This window comes from Mastigoproctus giganteus, chromosome 11, assembly GCF_048544385.1.
Source record: "Mastigoproctus giganteus isolate SK-2022 chromosome 11, ASM4854438v1, whole genome shotgun sequence".
Classification (NCBI taxonomy): Eukaryota; Metazoa; Arthropoda; class Arachnida; order Uropygi; family Thelyphonidae; genus Mastigoproctus; species Mastigoproctus giganteus.
In genome coordinates, this window is record NC_143585.1 from 146424338 (window position 1) to 146448895 (window position 24558).

Consider the following 24558-nt stretch of genomic DNA (forward strand, 5'->3'; position numbering starts at 1 on the left):
CCACTTTCACCCCGTGGAGGCAGACCAGGTACACCAGTATTATAATTAACTCTGGCAGGTCCTGCCACCTAATTTCCCGAGATTTCAGTGGCTAGAACCTAAAAAAAAAAAAAATCATTTAATTAGTTTTATTTAAATTGCAAAGGGTAATGTCGCTTGAGTAGAGGGGATGGAAATGGAAGTATCACATGTTTGATCTTTATTGTTTTGCTTCACAGATGGCTGAGGAACTGAAAGCATAGCTCTAGCCCATTCAGCAAGCGATTTGTCAGGTGGAATTGAGTCACTGGTTTGAGTTGCAACCAAGCAACATTTCTTTATAACATTAGCATATGTACGTGCTGGATTATCTTTCACTATTTGTCGTCTGGCTTTTTTGATAAGTCACCTTATATTCGACTTTATATTTCTATTGTTTTTCCAAGTTTCCATAAATCACAGTTTTTCGAATATGCAGGATGATCAACCTTGCATTTTGGGCATACATTGCTTCCTTGACATGTTGTCTGAGAGTGTCCGAATTTTTGGCACTTATAACAGCATATTGGATTTGGAATATAAGGGCAGATATGACAATTTAGATAACCAGCTTTAACAGTATTTGGTAAGTTTGGCGTACTGAAAGTGAGTATTATACTACGAGCTGGAATGAGATTGACATCCCTGTGAGTCAGAATTATCTTAGCTTGTACGACCTTTTGATCTTTCATTTCTTGCACAAGCTCCTCTTCTGCTACATTCAACAGATCCTATTCAGAGATAACACCTTTGGAACTATTTAGGGTTGCGTGGGGCGAGATTTTAACAGGAATTCCTCCAAAGGTCGTAAACTTTAACAACAGTTCGGAATGTTTAGGCTGTGTCGTTTCAACTAGTAAATCCCCTGACTGTAACCTTTTGACCATTTTAGTGATCTGGCGGCATTTTCTAGGAATCTCTGTATCATAAACGGAGAGTTTAGTCACTGGTTGACTAGATAATGAATAGATAATAAGAAAGGTTGGATACTCTCTGTTTGGTCATTGTCTTTTTTAAAGTGCTTACTTTGTGCATTACCTTGATCAGAATTGTACCGATCTTTGGTATTTGAGCTCGAAGGCTCTAATGCTGGATAGTTTTCTTTATCCATGTCAACTCCTTTTCGTTCTGGGGGATTAGCTTTTCCACCCAGGTTACTGGCCCTGCCATGGGGAGGCAGGAGCAGTGCCACTTTTGGCCAAGCATAGGAGTTAGTATGGTTAGTAAACTAAGAAAAAGTAAAGAAAAAGGTACTTTCCTTTTTCTGGCTCTCTTTATATACTTTTAAAAAGTAAAGCTAATTAACAAAGGGACTTATAAAACAAGGTAAAACAAGAAAAACTCAGTCGCTCTAGAAAAATCACTCTATGAAGTAGCAGATCGCTTGGCCACAGAAATGCTTGGCACCCGGGGCCCAACAGATTGTTTGAGAGTGTCCAAATTTCTGACACTTATATAATATTGGTAATTGTATTATTGGTAATTGCAATATTCTAAAATATTGAAATTTGTAATTGTTTCTATTATTCTGTTCACCCCAACAGCTTTGTCTGATGATGGCTAAAGGTAAGATACCCGAAACGTCATATCAATGTAATAAACTACAGTAATAATTTTCACGTGGTATAAGAGTGGTTATTATTGTATACATTATACAAAAAGGATAGGTGGAACAGGACCGGGTATGTCTGCCAAGGACAAAAGTTGATGACGTTGTAGGGCTTTCACCATCATATTTTAAGGGCACAAAAGATGATATTGTTGTACACGTTGGCACTAATGACCTTAAGAGATCTGCAGATTTACTTAAGTACAGGTCAATGCTGAAAAAAAGTCGCAGTTAGGGTTAAATTTGAAAGCGTTTTCAATTCTGCCCAGACACGATAGGAGGGAGTATATGATGAGAGCCTTGTCAATCAATTCAACCATGGAGTGATTGCGCAAGGCTCAGTGGGTAGAATTTTTTTTTCAGCGTGAATAAGACAATGGGCACATCGTATGTCAGGATTCACTTTGCGCACTTTAGTTACAAAGCCTTTAACTCAACCTGTCATGGAAGTAGCTCCATTTGTGCAAACACTAACACAATCCTTCCAATTTAATTCTTTAGTAATATATCTTTACTGGTGGCTTGGCTCGGTAGTACTTTGCAAAAAAAGAAATTTGTTGCAATTACATCTCCATTGATGAACCAAATGTTGGCAAGAAGTTCAGCGTGACTGCTAACATCTGTGGACTCGTCGATCTAAAGTGAGAACTTCTGACTGCCATTGATTTTCTCCATAATGTCTTCAATGTCACTGGACATATCACTGACTCGGTGACTGGTTGTCAGCTGAGAGTGGAATTTTTTGAAATTTCATTAGCAGCTTCTGGGCACAGGACTATTTTCACCATCTCTTTACAAGCTGGCATTAACAAAGTTTTGGCTATTGTGGTGGGTTTTTGTCCTTTACAATAAGTTCGGCTACTTTATAGCTAGTTTCCTGTACTTTTTTCCGAAACACATACCAACGAAGTCATGAACCTTGCCTCTTTATTGTTTCAATTGCAACAACTGTTGAAAATAATTGATATCTTTACATGCCAGAGAAGAATGTTTTGTTGAGAAATGCCATTTCAGTTTAATGGGAACCATAGCAGCATTTTCGGAATACTCCTTACAAGGAACTTGTCCATTGTTAAAAAAAGAAAATAGTAAAATCAACACATAACATTTATGGCTTGCGATCACAGTTTTCTGACTATTTCAGAGCTGTTGAGGAAACTGAAAGTAATAGAAGCGGGACCAATACTCTTTGAACAGAGGAAGGAGCATATCTTTCGCTTTAAAATATAGTTTTATAACAAAAGGTGGGTGCATCAGCACAGGAACAAAGTAATAAAGTTGAAGTAGCATGAACAAACAGGGACAAATATCAAAACAAATCAATAAAATAATAAAAGACGGGGATGTTTTGCTAATCTTTATACTTTAAAGAAACAGCACGTAGGTATCTAACTTTAATAAGCAGCATCTTATTTCAGTCAACGCAGTAACAAAATGAGAAATATTGGAAGGGCGAACAAAAAAATAACTTTAGAAAGCAAGTGTTGGATACTCAACTGAAAAATAAGTTACTATTCCACAGATACAACATTGTTTCAGTAAAAATAGCATATTGTGAAATATAACAATAAGTAGCATTACAAACATATATAAAAATTATCATTGGGGTAAATAATGTACAGTTAATTTCTTACAATAGGTAAAGGTTCTCAGTTGTCAATTTGTAATCATAATATGTATAGTATTATTTATAGGTATACATTTCAGCAAAGTTCACGGCACACCGGTTATGGAACACTGTCATAGACGTTATGTTTCTACTGCATGCCTCTTCTACAAATACTTCCATGGGCACTGTTCTTCTGAATTGGCTTCTATACTTCCCACTCTCTCTTTCAGAGCACTCCGAACACATGCCGCACCCATTCAACATCCTTTTACTGTCCAACTTCAAACTCACAGAACCAACTTTTCTTCTTCCTCATTTATTCATTCAACTTCTGTTTTCTGGAACAGCCTTCCTTCATACATATTTCCTGAAAAGTATAATCTACAGAAGTTCAAGTCTAATGTCAACAAATATCTTCTTTCATCTTCTCAACCTCCAACCCATGCACAGTACTAAGTACTATAGGTTCTAATACCTCTCATATTGAGGGGGTTCATTTAAAAAAAAATAAAAAACATTATTGTTATAATGCTCTTAATGGACTTATTTAAATTTTTATGTTTTCTTGCGATTTTTTAGTTCTAGTCTTCAGCTAGCACAGCTGGGCACACCAAATACAGCAGTCACTAATAGGCCAGATATGACACAAAATTTCAGAATACAACAGCACTTCAATTCCACATGTGGCATCATTATTGTCCACAATATTAAAAAATAAGGCGAAGGTAAAGAAAGCCTGCACGAGAACGACGAGAAACGTCGGATAACTTACGCGGAAAATTAGTTTGCCGATACGGCACTCTAGCGCTGCTCACTCGGTAAACAGACGGTAGGTGTTAACGGTCTGGAGCAAAGTCGAGAACGATATACTGATTGACAGGTAGGCGTGGCAAACGACGTGCTGATTGGTGCGCGAACACAACACACGATAACATCGGTTTAGTATCACTGTAGCAGCACTAATGGTAACTTGTCCTAATCGTACATGCCCTAACATTTACTGTAACGGTGAAAAAAGATCAGGTTACCTCGACTTGAATCCCATGGGAGCTTGAACCCCTCCCGAAGTGGAGGGGGGTAACCTAACCTTTTTTCTTTAGAATCAGTCATATTTAGAAATACATTCATAAAAAAATAAATTTTTTTATGACCGTATTTTTATTTTCTTGTTCAATAATATGCCCTAATGGTGAAAATAGGTCAGGTTACCTCCACTTGAATCTCATGGGAGCTTGAACCTCTCCCGAAATGGAGGGGGTAACCTAACCTTTTTTCTTTAGAATCATGAGTGGACTAGCACATAAATTGTTTATTAATAAAATATTAATTTTTTTATTAATGTACTTTTATTTTTAAAGACACTCATGCGGATACACACGTATCATAACGTCAATCAGCACCTTAATAGCTATTCATAGCTGTATATATAAAGAATCTTTCTTTCTTTTTCTATTATTTCCCAACCTAACGTTTAAGTTTAGGTCGCGAAATACAAGGAAACCTTCTCTTTTATTTCCTAACCTACCATTTAAGCTCAGGTTATGAAATACAACGTAAAACAAAGAAACCTTTTCCTTTTTTCGTAACCAAACCTAAATCAATAATACAGTAAAAGCACTCATCAACTCCAAAAATCTGCTTTTAATATGAGAAAAAAAAAAAAAAAAAAACACAATGAAGAACATAAAATGAACGGAACGAAACTTTCTCAGAAAAAAAATTCATGAGTACAAATCATACAGTTGGACCTGAATAGCTATTCGCAATTTGAGTAACAATATTGTGAAAAGTATCTTCATGATTTTTCCCATAAATTTGACGCCACATATATTCATTAATGTGACCCATCAACATATGTTTACAGCTGCCATTTACTCCTTTAGTTACACTTTTTAGTTTCTTCCACTGGGCTTCGATATTATTCGTATGTGCTCCTGTATGTGGATCTACAAAATGTTCCTTGTGTTTCACCGTTAAATGTTTGTACTTCTTTTTTTCTAAGGCCGTAATACGGCTATATGCACGCCATTCATCTGTTATGATGGTAGTATTTTTCTTCACTACTTTTCTAATAATGCGCAAAAGAGTTTTTGCTTTCCGATTTTTTATCAATTTCATGAAGACGAATTTAGATTCTCTTTCGAACACACCAAACACCCATTTCTTCTTAGCAGTTAAATTTCGTCCTCTGTGATGTTTTGGTTTTACCAGTACAGTTTCGTCTGCTTCTACAATTTTCCCCGATCCACCCAACTTATTGGGTTTTTTTATTAACTGCAATCCGCAAATATCTCTTAGTTTCTTATAAAACTTAATTGCTGTCACTTTCGAAATTTCCAGATGGAATGCTGTCTTAGTTACTGGCGTGCACGTTGACCAAAAGTATATAATGTACATTATCTTTTTCAATGAAACTTTTGTATTTTCCATAAAACTATGTTTCAATAAAGAAACTCGTGAAGAACATTTTTTGCAAAACCACAACTTTCCACATGACTCTGTTCGTGATTCAATTAGTTTAAAATAATCATTGCACTTAAAACAGTACAATTTCGGTCTTATCAATTTAGTTTTCATCAAAAAATCAAGCAACGTTTCATTTTCCTTACAAATTTCTTCCATCTTTAAAAGATTCATCGCTACTATTACCTGTTCACCGTTTATTACAAAACTATTATGCACCGTTCTTTACTGGTAAATACACATCATAATGCCAACCAATGACTACACAGTAGCTTGTCGTCTGTCGCGCCCACCACCAATCATTTCATTGTTTGCCACGCCTACCTGTCAATCAGTATATCGTTCTCGACTTTGCTCCAGTCCGATAACACCTACCGTCTGTTTACCGAGTGAGCAGCGCTAGAGTGCCGTATCGGCAAACTAATTTACCGCGTAAGTTATCCGACGTTTGTCGTCGTTCTTGTGCAGGCTTTCTTTACCCAAGCCAAAAATAAATTTTTAAACCTTTTCAATTAAATCAGTGTACAATATTCTGGATTTCATGTACAGATTTATTGTTGACTTATATTTGCAATTGATTGCAAAAATTAAAGCACAGAAAAGTGCATGAAACAAACTGCCTGTGAAGTCTAAATTTAAAAAAAATATATATTCTTAGAGCAAAGCGTATAATAAAAAACTTATTATAAGACTTTTAAAATATATTTTTGCAATATATGATTAAAAGATATTCCACAAGGTACCATTTAACATACTTTTGAAATATCTCCTAGTTGTTGGGATGATCCTTAATCCTGGAATAATATCATTTAAAAAAAAAATAAATCATGTAAAGTAATAATTTAAAAAAAAAGAAGAAAAAATGGCATGTGTATCCTGTACACAAGAAAGATGTTTTATGTGAAAATATCCTTAGCTTGGAAGAGGTTAGCGAAATATATTTGGAGGATAGCATGACGTGCTGCTAAAGAACCATTACTATTTGTGACATCACACTTCCTTAGTTGCAATCATACTTCCTGTGGTAGTAACTGCAGGAAGTATGATGCAACAATACACATAAATAAATATTTGATCACAACAATACACATCCATCTACATTCCATTGTTAGATGCCACTAAAGATGTTTTCACATCAAAAATTATATTATTTGTTCTTATATCCACTATATTCTCAAGATAATGAATACATTAATAAGTGCCAAATATTAAATTATTGAGAGTCTTTCAATCCAAAAACATTTCTATTTTATCATGGAGGACGCAGACATTCCAGTCAGGGTTACTGGTAACATCAGCCAGGGGGTTAAATAGATTTGTCAAAGGGTGCCATTATTCCAGCAGTCTGAAAACATGTTTAACAAAAGATAACCGTGTGTATAAACATGCTTCAAAATCATTTTTATGTCAGTGTCATACAACAATTGAAAATGGTTAAATGTATTTTCACTTTTTTCTAGATAGTAGTAAATGTCAATCAATTTGGCCCTGGAGAGAATGTCCCCAGAGTTGAATTTTAACAGAAGAGACTGCTTCTAGAGGGATGGGAAAAGGCTGCAAGAATACCTTTTGAAAATAAAAAGGGGACAAGAATACCTTTTAATGCCATCGAGGCAGTGTTAGGTAGGTTGGAAAACTGTTAGCTTGGGGGGAGGATTTGCAGACTAATAGATTAACAGTAGTCGCAGGCACCAATGAAAGTGATTCTTGCACTGCTTCTATTGGCATGAGCAGCAGCCTGGAAAGAAAGGTGCTAAGGATTTCCAGGACTGCTGGGAGTTATCATGGAACAAATAAATACATGGGCTGTGTTAGGATAACTAAGATTAAGAATAGGTGCATGTATACTTGCTAGGAGTATAGTAAATAAACTTGATGAATTTGAGGTGTTGGTGAAGACATCGAAGGCAGATACTGTTGAGATATCAGAGATGTGGTGTCACACAGAGATAAGGAATGCAGAATTGGAATTTGGGGAGTACAATGTGCACAGAAAGGGAGGAGGAACTGCAACTTGTGGGTTGGTCACATGTAGCCGAGTGGTCAGGAGCAGGAATGCAGTAGTACACGCTCTTTGAGTAGACCGGGGTTCAAGCCCCTGACTGCAAAATACAGTCGATATGCCAACCACCTGCACTGGACCAGCAAGGCAGATTATGGTTCATTCGCTCAATATGAATCATTGAGGAGGCTTCTATCCTGCAGTGGGTTGATAATGGCTGCATGCAACCCCAGGGGCTCACATCTGGTAAGTATGGGCTTGGCACACCTAGGGTCCTGAGCTGGATATCATCATTCTTCTCTTTCTTGGTGATTCTCTTCTACTTTTGACTCTCTCTCTCTCTCTCTCAGGGTAACTCTGGGATTTTTTTTTTTTTTTTTGCTGGTGCAGCATAAGCCTCAGGCTTCCCTTGCACCATGTGGCTGGTAATAATAATAATGTTTGCTACAGCAGCATGTTCGAGAGGCAACCAGAGGGAATAACACTCTTGATCTGATTAGCAGTGATTATTCATGCATTAAGAATCTGCAAATAAAGGAGCCACTAGGTGGCAGTGATCATGGTTTACTGATGTGGGATTTACTTAAAGATGTAACTACCATCAGGGTTAAAGGGAAGGTTTTTGCTTTCATAAAGGTAACTATAGTGGTCTCAGACAGTTCTTAAATTCTATATAGTGGGATCAACTGATGATGTACCAACAGAAAATTCTAAACAGGAGGCATGCAAGGAATTAACCATGGAAGCTACTAAGCTTTTCATACCAACTAAGAAATACTGTTCAAGGTTTAGGCCAAAAAGAATGTCAAATGAACTAATGAAACTAGTGGCACAGAATTAAAATGCATGGGATGCAAATAAATTATCAGGCATAATAGAAGCCTACAGTAGACATAAACTAGTCTATAATCAAGTCACAAAGGATGTGAGGCAAGCGAAGGAAGAATATGAGAAATCTTTGGAAAAGGATGCAAAGAAAAACAGCAAAGATTTCTTTACTTATGTAAACTCTAGGAGGAAGGGGATGAATCAAATTGGTCCACTTGATATCAATGGTGCGACTGTTGATGATCCTGCTCAGGTTGCAGACAAATTGAACAAATATTTTGCATCTACATTCATACACGAGGAATTCCTTAAGAAAGTGGAGGCCAGAAGTTTAACAAACACTAACAGGGAGCTAAATTATTTTGTAATAACTGAGAGCAAGTGGAGAAATTGTTGAAGTTAAACAATTTGCCTTTCTAAGAAAGGCAAACCCTTAGCCATAATTATGAGAGCATCCTTGGATTCAGATGTTTGCAATGAGCAAATGAGTGGAAAGTGATCAGTGCAAAGAGATCATTTATCACTAAACACGTTGTACATGAAAATAAAACTGATGGTGAACAAATTACCCCCGGGGGCTCACATCTGGTGAGTATGGGCCTGGCACACCCAGGGTCCTGAGCTGGATATCACCATTCTTATCTTTCTTGGTGATTCCCTTCTACTTTTCTCTCTCTCTCTCTCTCTCTCTCTGGGTAAATTCAGAAAAATTTTTTTTTTTTTTTTCCTGGTGCAGCATAAGCCTCAGGCTTCCTTGCACCATATGGCTAATAATAATAATAATAATAATAATAATAAAAATCGATGTCTTTTGCTAGATCCTGTAGGTAGGTGAATATATGTTGAAGATCCAGAGTTTAGTCAAGTTAAGTTGTTATTATTATTCCAAGGGTGGATTAAAAATGTATCACTAGCAACATATGGCATAATACTGTTTCTGTTTGAAGCCTTTAGGATGACTAAAGTCATGATCAAACTGAAATGGTTCAGTTCTTGATCTTGGTGAAGGTGGCTCCTTATGGACCTGGGGGTTTATCTTTAGCACTCAGGTTACCAGCTCACCACGGGGAAGCACGAGCAGTGCAGCTAGGTGGCCCAGAGCAGATGCAAGTACAGTTAGTAAATCTTAAAAAAAAAAAAAAAAATTAAAGCAAATTCTTCTGGGCTCTCTTCTTAGTTCTGTCCTAAACGACAAGGAAAATGAAAAAAAATGCTGATATACGAAACTCTCCTACCTAGGCTAGGCGCATTATAGCCTAAGCTGCTCTTGTGCCAATAACTTTTAAATAACAACAACTCCTCTTCTTGGTTCTTTTAAGGATGTAGAACTACTTAACAGAAAAATTTAATAACTAATAGAGAAGGTGAGGAAAACTGAGTTGTAAGACAGACAATGCTTGCTCTCTAAGCACACAAGAATCACTTGGCCACGGAAATGCTTGCCACCCGGGGTTAACTATTAGGAGAAAAACATTCTAGACCTGATCATCTTCCATGAACCAGATGACATCACAGGGCTGACAGTACGGGAACCATTAGCCAGGAGAGATCACAGAGTTCCAGTTAACTAGAGAGGTTTTATGCAGAATGGAATGCCGATTGGCATTCCATTCTGCTGAAATAGGAAAACAGTAGATAACTCAACTACTTTCCTACAAAGAAACTTTGTGAGTAAGCTGCCCTGCTCCTGCACTGAATTGAAGGAAGGTCTCGTTTAGCTAATGAGTTATTAATTACTGGAATGTTACCTTTGTGGATGGTTGAGGCTGATAAATTGAAAAATTCAAAACTCAGCTGGACAGATATATAAATAATAAAGGGGTCAAATAAGTGGTTTACTTATTTATATTTTTTAAGATATTTATAGATATCTAAGTAAGGGAGTAAAATGAGTGGGTTATTTTTATTTTTTTCAGCTGTTGCAGCCTAGGGATTCCTTGCAGCATACTGCTAACACTGATACTTCCTTGCTTCCAAAAACAGTTTTAAATTCCTGGGACTTTATAAAAATAATAAAGTGAAAATTCATTTAAAACTGCTGTATCTAAAACAAAAACTTGTACCTAAAACTGAAAAAAAAATTTTGAGTACAGACATATAAATTCCTTTCCTAATTACATATTAAATGAGAAAGATATATAAATTCTTACAGTTTGCAAGACACTTCATTGCTGAAAGAATCCAGTGTGGAAGATCATCTAATAAGTAAATATTTCTTGTTATTTAAAATACTTTATTGTTAATTACATTTTATTACTAACATATTTCTGATATTAACATAAAAAGGATGTTTATAACTCAATTAAAAATAAAAATACTTTGTATTACAGTGTAAGACAAGCAGTGGTCTGATAGCAGCATTTGAGCCTTTTCCATATGTGAAGTGTAGCTCTTTCTATCTGGCAAAAAAATATGGGCTGGAACAATTTACATTATACAGGCTGTTCAATAAAGAATGATCATAATTTTTCATGAACAACCATACTGCTTGCTATTTCTAGCTGAGCTGCAGAATTTAAGCCCAAATCAAGCTGCATCACCTAGTAACTGCATGGTTGACTCGTGTGCACTGTGAGCTGGCAGTCTGTCAAGTTTATGACTGTTCAGTTTTGCCTACATAACAATGGATGTAATATGCAAAGAACAGTATGTTTCTCTCATATTTTGCTTCCACCTCAAGAAAAGATCGGCTGAAGCATATGTGAAAAGAGGCTTATGGTGAATCTATGCTTCCATATAACACAGCTCGCAGGTGGTTTAGAATGTTTAAAGATGGAAGTGATTCAATCACAAAAATTGTGATTGATTCAGTCCTGGAGCCCCAACCACTGGTATCACCACATAAACCATAAACACTGCTATTGTAATTGTGAATGAAGATTATCAAATAACAGTAAGGCAACTGGCAGAGATATCGAGAATATTGTTATTATTATTAGCCATATGGTGCAAGGAAGCCTGAGGCTTATGCTGCACCAGTCAAAAAAAATTTCCAGGTTAGCATGGGGGGAGGGGAAGAGAGAGAGAGAGAAAGGAATCAGCAAGAAAGAGAAGAATGATGATATCCAGACCCTGGGTGTGCCAAGCCCATACTCACCACACGTGAGCCCCTGGGTTATATCAGTAGAAAGCACGCACAGTATTCTCCATGACCATTTGCATATGACATGGGTTTGTGCAAGGTGGCTTCCAAGGCTACTCACACATGAGAAACAGCAAGTCTGCATGAAAGTTTGTCAGGAGCTACAATGGATGGTTACTGAAAATGATGAGGTTCTGCACAAGGTGATAACAGTGGATGAGACATATGCTTCACTGTTTTGATCCAGAGAGTAAGCAACAAAACTCTGAAAGTTTATATCACCCACACAGAAAAAAAGCAAAGGTTATGGCTTCTTCAAGAAAAGTTATGGTAATCTCTTTTTTTGACATTCAAGGAATGATTTACTAGCATGTTGTGCCACATCATATGACCATTATGGGACCTTACTAAGAACTCTACTGCACATTTTGCATGATCACATATTTGTTGCAAATGAAATAAAACTGCATGCAGGTAGGTGAACCTCACATTGCACATATTGTCATTGAGTACTTACCCAGCATTAATTTCAAATGTGTTCATCATCTGAACTACAGCTCTAACCTTGCACCGTGTGAGGAAAATGTTTCCAGTCACGAGAAGTTGTAAAGACATTGGAGGTGATTCTCAAATGCATGTCAAAAAACTAAGCGCATTTCATCAAATGGCGACTACTTTGAAAAGGACCATCAAAATATGGATGCTTAATAAAAGTATGTTGCAAAAAAAAGTTATGATCATTCTTTATTGAATAGTCCTCGTAGTACAGTATTCTTACTATGTTTCCCTTCCTGTATGTATTATACAAATGACTATATAATATACACAAGTTGTATACAAATTGTGTATGTGCATGCACGCACACAAACACACAACTAATACCCTAAGTTGTCTAGAGGATGCATCCTTAAAATTAATTTAAAACTTTAATTTTTAAAACTTGGAACTCAAAACTGTATGTGCTGGATACATTACAAGACCTTCTTCATTTTGGTTATCCACAAAGGCTTTTATGCATTAGCACATAATTTTAGACTCTATTTTATTTATTATTTTTTTATTTATTGGTTTGTATGGCCTTCCAACCAAACTATGACAACTGCGCGTAAATTATGTGTAGCTACCGTACTGAAAAAGGCCAACATTTTCTGTTGTATGACTGGCCACTTTGCCTAGTCTGTTACTAGTTGATAACTAGTAACAAACTAGTTACCATCCCTGACATGTGGAGGCAGGTCAGAGATCTACTATCTAGCACCTTAAATTATACTCTCCAACCATGTACAAATATACGAACACTTCAGTAGTATAAGAAATAGTGAAGTGTCAAAAAAGAATGAAAGAATAGAAAGCACTGTAGAAATTGCTCATCATCACATTGTTCTTCATAACCAGTTCTTAGATTTTCCTTTCGTTAGAGTCCTACCTTTCGCAACAGAAACAGTTTAGTAGATCCATTACTCACACACACACACACACACACACACACACACACACACACACACACACACACACACACACACACACACACACACACACTTAGCATGTAACTACAAACAATGCAGTAGTAGAAAAAGGTAAAAAGGTAGTGAAACTCCATCGTGCCATACTGATTAAATTAGCATTAGCATTAGTACAGGCATATGATGCAAGAAAGCAAGCTTATTCAGCATCAGCCAAAAAAAAAAAAAAAAAAAAAAAACACCACTCCCATTTCACCCCTCTGTTCGTTCGAAATACCTGTCCAGCTGAGCCATAAATTTGTTTAGACTATCAACTTCAACAACAAGTGATGGAAGTCTGTTCCACCAACCAACTACCAGCCGGCTAAAGGCAAATTTCCACACATCTATCCTACATCTGTCTTTCCTCAATTTCAATTTATGCCCTCTCAGGTGATTATTCTGAGCAAGAGAAAGAATCCCATCGGCATTGAGCATACTCAAACCATTCAAGGCCTTATACACCTCTATCAGATCACCTTGCCAGTGCCTAGTCTCCAGACTCTGTAATTTGCAAAACTTAAGCCTTTCTTCGTAAGAGCAACCCTTTGTTCCATTCACTAATCTTGTTGCCCTTCTCTGTACTCGTTCCAGCAGCTCCACATCCTTCTTGAAATGAGGCCTCCAGACCTGTATACAGTACTCAAGGTGTGGCCTGACCATTGCCTTATACAAGGGAATAATCACCTCCCTATCCCTGCTAGAGAAATTCCTCTATATCATTGACAAGACACCATGAGCTACTCTTGCAGCTCATCTGCAGTGCTCAGAGAACTTCATATCTGCCTGCACAATTACCCCCAGGTCCTTTTCATTCTCTACCACTGTCAGTGTAGTACTGCACAGTTGATACGTTGCTCTGGGGTTACTGTTTTTCATATGTAGTACTTTACTTTTGTCAATGTTAAACTTCATTTGCCACCTCTCAGCCCATCTGCTCAACCTTTCCAGATCCTGTTGCAGCAGCATAGCATCAGTAGCGTCCTTAACAACCCTGCCAACCTTTGTATCGTCTGCAAACTTGGACATTAAGCTTGATATACCATCATCAATATCATTTATAAATACAGAAAACAACAACGGACCCAACACCGAACCCTGAGGAACTCCACTAATAACATTAGTCCACGTTGAGCAGTGTCCATTGATTACCACTCTCTATCTTCTGCCACTCAACCATCCCTTTATCCATAGCAGCAATTTGCCTCCAATGCCACACTGCTCCAATTTGTGCAGCAGTCTTCCATGTGCAACAGTATCAAAAGCCTTTCTAAGATCCAAATATATAATATCAAAGTTATTCCCTGTATCCAGTTCTTTTGTGACTACATCATAGTATCCAATCAAATTGGTCAGGCAAGACCTTCCCTTAACAAAACCATGCTGTGTCTGAGCTATAACCGAATTCTTGTCTAGATGATCCTGCAGTGCTTCTTTAACCCGTGCCTCCATTAATCCTCCTTTGTGAATTGGGGTTACATTTTCACATCTCCAGTCTATGGGTACCTCCCCTGAATCCAAAGAAGCTCTCATAATTATGGCTAAGGGTTTGCTTACTTCCTTTATCAACAAGCTCCTTGAAAATGTCATTATTATTATTATCTATATAGTGCAAGGAAGCCTGAGGCTTATTCTGCACTAGCCAAAAAAAAAAAAAAAAAAAAAATCCCGAGTTACCATACCCTGAGAGAGAGAGAGAGAGAGAGACAGAGAGACAGAGAGAGAGAGAGAGAGAGAGAAAAGTAGAAGGGAATCACCAAGAAAGAGAAGAATGATGATATCCAGCTCATGTGAGCCCCCGGGGTTATGAAATCACTATCACATTAGACTCTCCACACTATTTTAATTTCCGTGGTAGCCTAACCCTCCATAGGAGCCCCAATATATCACCATTAATAAACAATTTGTTAATGAGTTCCAGAAGAGCCCTCGAACATATTAAGTGAATGAATAAGCCACTGAATCAGTACTAACTAATAAACACACCAGTAATATCACATGCCCAATCATCAAGATGCATTTCAAATAAGATCTATTTTCTAAGAAACACCTTACGAGTATAATCCTGAACTGTGAGAAACTTTTCCAAGATGCTATTACAGTATGCTAACAACCTAGCTTAAACTTTGTTACATCCCACATTTGATATTCCAGTACTCTGGACACAAAGTACGTGAGTCCATTTCTCCAACATGCCACAATAATATTCAATCCGATCAAGTACTCCTGGTGCTTTTAATTTTGCAAAGAAAGATCCATGTTCTGTAAGAAAAAAGGTGGCATACAGGTTTGGACAGAACCATTTAGGCATGCCTTTACCTAACTGCTTTGTTATCAAACCTTTGTCATTACTGCTCCATCTTTCTTGCAATACCACAATCAGTACATTCCAGATTTTCTTTCTCTCCTCCTTATAACTGTGGCTTGAGCCCAATCCAATTGACAATTTTTTGAAGTATTTTCATTATCTAAAATAATAACATGTCTAAAATACTAGATATAAGTCCAAGGGCAGCCTACCAGTCAGCACTTGCAAGACCACAAACCAGACTTATCTGAAGCAGTATTGATCTTTGAATCGCAAAGATCTTACATTTGTGTATCTTTTACAATGCAAAATCCAGCCAGATATGTATCCCATAAAAAAAAAATTTGGAGAAATACACAATTGTAGAACAGAGCGAAAGCCCTGCCATGAATTCTACGCTCACATCTCGTTATCCTTGTAATCATGCTTATAAATCGTGCCACCTTCTGTCTTAGATTAGGTGCAAGACAAAGCCCATGCACCTATTTTAGTTCCCAGGAATGACAATGTTTTAACACACAGTAAACTTCTACCATCCATCCGCATTACTCGATTTCTTTTAACCAACAAGTTATCTTTCAGAAGTACACATTTTCTTTCCGTGAGTGACAAGTGTGGCCTGTGAATCTCACACCATGTTAGCATTGCCAGCAAGACAGAGTTTGATCTTTCCTCTAATCTATGTCTGGAGTTTCATTTCATTAACATTACTAAATCATCCGCTCATACCATTGCGTGGTAGAAGGAATATTAGCATTAGTAGAGGCATATGATGCAAGAAGGCGAGCTTATATAGAATCAGACAAAAAAAAAAAAAAAAAAAACCCTTCCGTTTCACCCATCCATTCACTTCAAACGTTTGTCTAGCTGAATTTATTTAAGCTGTCAACTTCCACAACAACATATGAAAATTTGTTCCAGGAATCAACCACCTGCTGGCTAAATGCAAATTTCTGCACATCCATTCTACAACTGTCTTTACTCAATTTGAATATATGTCCACTCAGTAGTGGAATCTGAGAAAGAGGAAGAATCCCATCAGCATTGTGCTTGCACAAACCATCCAAGGCCTTATACATTTATCGGATTAATCAGATTACCTTGCAAGTGCCTAGTCTCCAGGCATTGCAGTTCGCAGAAATTAAGCCTTTCTTGGTAATAGTAACCCTTGTTCCACTAACTAATCTCATTGCCCTTCTCTGTACTTATTCAAGGATTTCTGATTTAGATCTCCACACCTTTCCTAAAATGTGGCCTCCAGACCCATATGCACTACTCAAGGTGTGGCCTGACCATTGCTTTATACAAGGGGATAATCACCTCCTTATCCCTGCTACCAAAATTCCTATATATCATTGACAAAACCCAATGAGCTACTCTTGCAGCCTATCTGTACTGCTAAGAAAACTTCATATTCGACTGAATAATTATCCACAGGTTTTCTTCATTCTCCACTACCCTGAGGTAGTATAGCACAGTTGGCATGTTACTCTGGGGCTACTGCTACCCATATAGTACTTTGCATTTGTCAATGTTAAACTCCAGTTGCCACCTCTCAGCACATCTACTCAACTTTTCTGGATCCTGTTGCAGTAGTGTACCATCCTTAGTGTCATTAACAACCCTACCAACCTTCATGTCGTCTGCAAACTTGGACATTAAGCCTTATATACCTTCATCAATATCACTGATAAATATAGAAAACAACAATGGGCGCAGCACCGAACCCTAGGGGATTCCACTAATAACATTAGTCCACGAAGAGAAGTGTCCACTGATTACCACTCTCTGTCTTCTCCCACTCAACAATCCCTTTATCCACAGCAGCAACTTGTCTTTAATGCCATACTGTTCCAACTTGTACTGTAGTCTTACATGTGCAATAGTATCAAAAGCTTTCTTAAAATCCAGTATATGATATCAAAATTATTTTTTGCATCCAGTTTCTTTGTGACCACACCATAGTATCTGATCAAATTGATCAGACAAGTCTTCCCCCTTAAGAAACCCATGCTGTGTCTGGACTATACCTGCAGTCTTGTCTAAATTATCCTGCAGGGCTTCTTTAACCAGTGACTCCATTATTTTCCCTGGAACAGAAGTTAAACTAACAGTTAAACTAGCAATTATTCATGTCACCTCTCCAGTCCATTGGGACTTCCCCTTAGTCCAAGGATGCCCTCATAATTATGGCTAAGAGCCTGCTTACTTCCTTTATTGCCTCCTTTAATATAGCTGGATAGATCCCATCCACCCCAGATGTCTTCCTTATGCTTAACTTCAACAATTTTTCCTTCACTTTTCTCTCAGTTGTCTCAAATCATTTAACTCCCTGTTAGAGTTTGATAAGTTTCTGGCCTCCATTTCCCTACAGAATTCCTCATGTGTGAATGTAGATGCAAAATACTCATTCAGTTTGTCAGCTACCTGAGCAGAATCATCAACAATTGAACCATCAATACGAAGTGGACTAATCTGATTCAACTCCTTCCTTCTAGAGTTTACATACATAAAGAAGTCTTTACTGTTTTTCTTTGCATCCTTTGCCAAAAATTTCTCGTAATCTGCCTTTGTTTGCCTAACCTCCTTTTACTGTGGGTTAGGTTTTGATTTGGAATTGTGAGTGGTGTATGGTCTACTGATGGATAGAGCAAATATGGACTTTGGTCTACTGACTGTGGTTTAGATGTAAGCTACTTACATTTCTACTTAAATAAATGGCTCTTAACAGTAGCCCAGAGTGTCTTGGGTGAGATGTCTCTATTAGCAAGTCCTCAGATTGGAGGCATTTCATCATTTTTGCTGATGCTGCTGCATTTTCAAGGCATTATGAAAGGGGAGAGCTTGCTGACACGTGAAGATATAGAGAATGGATGATCAGGAAAGTTGGAAATTTCTGCTTGTTTGCATCCTTTTTTAGTCTTTTCTACAGTGAGAAGTCATGATCAGTTTCATGACTGTCATGTTCAGAGCTCTTCGGCTCTAATCATGGGAAATCATTAGTGTCCATATTTGCTCCTTTCAGCCTCGGGAGAGGGATTTTATCCCAGGTTACCGGCCCCGCCATGTGGAGGCTCCTGCCTCCACATGGTGGGCCGGTAACCTGCCACCCAGTGATCAAGCGGTTATTGAAGTTAGTAGAGTTGGTTAGTATTTGATACACAGACTAGAAAAAAAAAGATGGATTCCCTTTCTGGATTCTTACTTCAGACTTTGCAAGCAAAGAACCAATTTAAGTAAATAAAAGAAGAAAATCATAAGGGAAAAAAAAAAAATTATATTGCTTTCGAAGAGCATTCTAAAAATCACAGAGAAAAAAAAAATATATATCACTTGTCACTCAGGGCCTTTTGAGTTGGGTATTTAATGACGAAAAGGACTGGAAACATTTGTTAATTAGAAATCTCATGTACTTAGTCATTCTCCAGCTGTAGGCCTTTGTGTTTATTTCTGTACTGAAAATTCATTATCTAATTGTAAATAACAAACTTCATTCTGCCATTCAGTCACTAGAAAATTTAATGTTTTTTTTTTTTTTTTAATTCTTACACTCTTCAACAAATACTGTACATCAGAGGCAATTCCCACCCCACCCACCCCAATCAATGAAAAAGTGTGGCTTTCTACTGTCACTTGATCTTAAAATTGTACTTGGTTAATGGTGCCTAATCACAGACATTTGTCACAATATTCAGCTTAGTTGCTTTTAAAGCTGACAATACTTTCAAAACAATTCTTTAAGGTTGAGGTAGAGTTTGAATTTAAAAAAAAAATAAATATTGCATCACCTGTTTACAGCTGTGGCACTGTCCATGAGCCAAAATCACAAGTGAATGCCTTAGGTGCCAAATGTGTTTTACTTTGCCATCTATTTTGAAGCATGTTGAATTCTATAATTGGAGCTAAAAGTAAGAAAAGTAGCATTAGCAGTGACAAATGATGCAAGAAAGCAAGCTGCAAGGCGCCTCCGTAGCCAGGTGGGAAGGAGCAGCAGTGCGTAGCACACGCTTCTTGATTAGACCGGGGTTCGAGCCCGTCACCACCAAATACGGAGGATGCGGAAAGGTCAAGGGAATGACCACGGCATATTCCAGGAGCAATATAGCCTTAGTTGCTAATGCTCCTAAAAACCAAAAAACAAACAGCAAGCTGCAAAAAAAAAAAAACCATGCTCCCATTTCATCTATTCATTTGCTCCAATTGGTTGTCTAGTTCTTCCTTGAATTTATTTAAACTTTCAATTTCCACAACAACAAATGGAAATTTGTTCCAACAATCAACCACCCGTTGCCTAAAGGCAAACTTCTGCAACCATCCTTCCTCAATTTGAATTTGTGTCCCATGTGTGGTCTGAGCAAGAGAATTAATCCCATCAGCATTGAACTTGCTCAATCCATTCAAAGCCTTAAACATCTCAATAAGATCACCTGGTAGGTCTAGGTACCTGTGAGGTGAAATTAAATTATTATCCAATAAAAATCAAAGTGTCTACATTTAACATGAAATGTCTTTTGTACATTTGAAGTATGTTGAATTCTATAATTGGAGCTAAAAGTAAGAAAAATAGCATAAGAGGTGAATGATGCAAGAAAGCAAGCTTAGACAGCATCTGCAAAAAAAACAAAAAAAAAAAAAAAAACACAACATGCTTTCATTTCATCTATTCATTTTCTCCAATTGTTTGTCTAGTTCTTTCTTGAATTTATTTAAACTTTCAATTTCCACAACAACAAATGGAAATTTGTTCCAACAATCAACCACCCGTTGGCTAAAGGCAAAATTCTACAACCGTCCTTCCTCAATTTGAATTTGTATCCCCTCGCATGTGGTCTGAGCAAGAGAAAGAATCCCATCAGCACTGAACTTGCTCAATCCATTCAAAGCCTTAAACATCAATTAGATCACCTTGTAGGTACTAGGCACCTGTGAGGTGAAATTGGTACCCACGGAAAAATTTCAGAAATACCTTTGCTTTCATTAAATATTTTTTATCAAATTATTATCCAATATAAAAAATAAAGTGTCTACGTTTAATATGAAATGTCTTTTGTAAATTACACACAAATTAATTGCAGTAATTACAGAAACATAATAATACCGATTATTATGATGAAAATCGCTTATTAGAATGGAACCCAGAAAAAAAAGGCCGAGTAAAAAAAAAAAAAAAGGTGTGAAATGAAAAGGCTGTGGATAAACAAGTAAACAAAGGAGAAGAAAATCACACAAGAAAAAATATAAGACTATATCGCTTTCAAAGAGCACTATAATTCACTGAGGAAAAGTCACATGTTACTCGGGGCCCACCGATAATAACTACCTCCTGTGGGACCAGTGCATTCTACCCTGGGGGTTATTGCTGTGCTGTCCGATGTTCAAATGTAAGCTCTCGCATTGAGTGGGCAGCTGAGAGCTTCATTGGCACCCATTTTAATACCTTCGACAACATCCACCCTACTCTTCACACTCTCATAAAGGCCCATCAAAATGCTAAGGTAGCTCCTCACTTCTTCACATTCTGCATTGAGCATACAGAGGGACATTCCCACCTTGGCTAGATCATGTCCTGTTCCAGAAAGATCTACAAACATTGCACAAACTACATTTCTTCAGACCATGATTTGTAGGAGAATTGCTCCCTTTCAGTTCTCCCCTAAACCACAGCACTCCAACTGCATAGTTTTGCTAATCAACTCAGGGGAATGATTTAAACTCAATATAATTGAGAATACTACACTAAAATGATATACTTAAAGGCAAAAATACATAATAGAATATCAAGTTTCTTTATATGTATCATGCTATACAGTTAAGTTTATAAAGTTATGTTAATTATAATAGATAATAAAATTATCTAACTAACACCAACCTACATGACTCAAACTATTAAAATACCTATTTAGGCGAGGGCGCTGACTCTCTTTAAAAATTACAGTTGTGAATTACAGGCTCCAAAAAAGAGATGAGTGTTTGCCATTTTATTTACTTAATTGTTTTATTAGACTGTACTTTATAAGTACCCTTATAGTTCTAGTTACGCTGGTATTTTTCTTTTTAATTTGGATAGAATTTTTCTAGGTTACTACGTAATATACATAAAACCGTTGTTTTGTTCGAATCTTGTAGCCATTGTTTTCGTATAGAAAATGATAGGGAATTGAAATTTTTAACTGTGGTAAATAGGTAGCTCTAACGTAAAATTAGACAGCGTAATACACATCACTGCGTTTAGGATTCTATTAGATAGTGTAGTACTAACAATTAATTAATTAAATTTCTTGATCTTATTAATTTTAAATATCATGCCCCAGACTAGAGCAGGAAAGCAATGGGCACAAAGTGGTAGGAGTGCTGTGACTTGGGGGAGAATGGAGAAGGGTGATTCTCCAACACATCACAGCCTAAAAAAATGTGCAACTTGTGAAATGTTTGCCAAACTCTCTGGAACAGAACATAATCTAGCCAAGGAGGATGTCTTTGTGTGTGCCAGGTGCAGAAAGTGTCTAGAAATTAAGCGTCAACTCAGCGTTCTGATGGGCGGCTATGAGAGCTTGAGATGTAGGGTAGATGCCCTCGAAGAAATTTATATCAGGGGCCCGTCAAGCTCTCAGCTGCCCAACTCAATGCCAGAATTCAATCTTGTGCATCAGGCAACATAGTGATAATCCCCAAGGCAGAAAATGCTGATCCCACAGGACTTAGTTAAGCTTTGTCAATCAATTCAGCCCTGGAGGGATTGTGCAAGGATGATGGGGTAGAATTTTTTTTCAGCGTGGTCTGTGCTTTTTAACAGGAGAGAGACTGCTTCTACAGGGATAGGATACACTTAAATAGAAGGTTAGTTAGTTAGTTAGTTATTTGGTTTTTAGGAGCATTAGCAACTAAGGCCATATTGCTCCAGGATATGCGGTGGTCATTCCCTGACTTTCCGCATCCTCCGTATTTGGTGGTGACAGGCTCGAACCCCGGTCTAATCAAGAAGCGTGTGCTACGCACTGCTGCTCCTTCCCACCTGGCTACGGAGGCACCTTAAATAGAAGGGGGTGCAAGAGTGTTTGCTGATGCTATCGAGGCAGCATTAGATGGGGCAGAAAACTGTTAGCTTGGAGGGATTCACATATTAAAGGTTAAAAGTAGCTGCAGGCAGAGGTGAAGGTGATTCTTGCACTACTTCTATTAGAATGAGCAGTGGCCTGCAGAGCGGGGTGCTAGGAGTTTTAGGGACTGACGACAGTCATCATGAAACAAATAAATACATGGGCCAAGTTAAAGATTTTTGATTTGATTTGGTAGTTGTTGGCGCATCGGCTTCTGTGGCCATATTGCACCTCCCAAGGTTTTTGCAGTACTTTGATCCAAGCCCAAGGCGGGAATCGAACCCGCGACCTTTGGGTTGCCGGGCAGGTACTTTACCCACTCGGCTAGCCCGGTCGGCGCCAAGTTAAAGTAACTAAGAATAAGAATAGGTGCATGTATACTTGCATGTACACCAAAACTAGGAGTATAGTATATAAATTAAATTTGATGAATTTGAAGTGATGATCAAGCCATCAAATGCAGATGTTGGGATATCAGAGACATGGTGTCACAGAGTTATAAGCAGTGCAGAATTGGAATTTGAGGACTGTGTCCAGTGTGCACAGAAAGGTTAGACAGGATAGGAAGGGAGGAGGGGTTATGCTATTAATTAAGAAAAACATAAAATCTAAGGAAGTGCACCTAGTTGACATAGATGTACATTGCAATGTCGAGTCAGAGGCTCACATCTGGTGTGAGTATGGGCTCGGCACACCCAGGGTCCTGAGTTGGATATCATCATCATTCTTCTCTTTCTTGGTGATTCCCTTCTACCTCTCTCTCTCTCTCTCTCAGGGAAATTCAGAAATTTTTTTGGCTGGTGCAGCATAAGCTTCAGGCCTCCTTGAGCCATATGGCTAATGCTAATAATAATAATACTGGGAAAGCAAAAATAAGAGTAGAAGTGTGTTATAAGCCTAATGACTCTAATGAGTACAGCAAACAATTGTACAAAAAAATAGAGTGGACCAGTAAATCAAAATGTCTTATATGGAGGATTTTTACTTCTTGGATATTGACTGGAACTTGTGGGTGGGTCTCTCATCCACTAGTAAGATTTTGTGGATAATTGTTTTCTGCAGCTGCATGTTCGAGAGGCAACTAGAGAGAGCAATACTTTTGATCTGTTTATCAGCAGTGATTATTAGTGTATTAAGAATTTGCAGATAAAGGAACCATTAGGTGGCAGTGATCAGTGTACTGATACGGGATATACTTAAAGATATAATTACCTTCATGGGTAAAGGGAAAGGTTTTTTGCTTCCGTAAAGGTGACTACAGTGGTCTCAGACAGTTTTAAAATTATGTTCAGTGGGACCAACTGATGATATTACCAACAGCAAATTCTGAGTGGGAAGCATTCAAGGAATTAATCATGGAAGCTACTAGGCTTTTCATACCAACTAAGAAATATTAGTTGGCCTAAATAGATGCTAGATGAACTAATGGGACTCATGGCAGTGAAGAAAAATGCATGGGATGCATAGAAATTATCATGTGACACAAAAGCCTATGGCAGATATAAGCTAGTCTGTAATCAAGTCATAAAGGAGATTAGGCAAGCGAAGGCAGATTAAGAGAAATCTTTGGCAAAGGATGCAAAGAAAAACAGCAAGGACTTCTTTTCTTATGTAAACTAGAAGGAAAGGGATGAATCAGATCAGTCCACTTGATATCGACGGTTGAATTGTTGATGAACCTGCTGAGGTAGCTGACAAACTGAATGAGTATTTTGCATCTACATTCACACATGAGGTGCTATTAATGGAGGAAATGCCAGAAGTTTATCAAACTGTAACAGGTTGCTTAATGATTTTGTAACAACTGAGAGCAAATTGGGGGAGAAATTGTTGAAGTTAAACATAAGAAAGGCATCTGCGGTTGATGGGATCTATCCAGTTATATTAAAGGAGGTAGCAAAGGAACTAAGCAAACCCTTAGCCATAGTTATGAGAGCATTCTTATATACAGGGGAGGTCCCCATGGACTGGAGATGTGCAAATGTATCCCCAATTCACAAAGGGAGATATAAGTGTGACACGAGTAATTACAGACGAGGT

The 24558-nt window shown here is 37.7% G+C and overlaps 1 protein-coding gene across 1 annotated transcript in view; it reads right to left on the minus strand.

The window, feature by feature from the left end:
• LOC150078503 (DEP domain-containing protein 1A-like) overlaps positions 1–24558 on the minus strand; it is a 205152-nt gene that overhangs the window by 113920 nt on the left and 66674 nt on the right. Inside the window, exon 4 of the mRNA XM_090384587.1 lies at positions 10680–10727. Coding sequence (XP_090240713.1) covers positions 10680–10727 — 48 coding nt within the window. The remainder of the gene's footprint in view (positions 1–10679; positions 10728–24558) is intronic.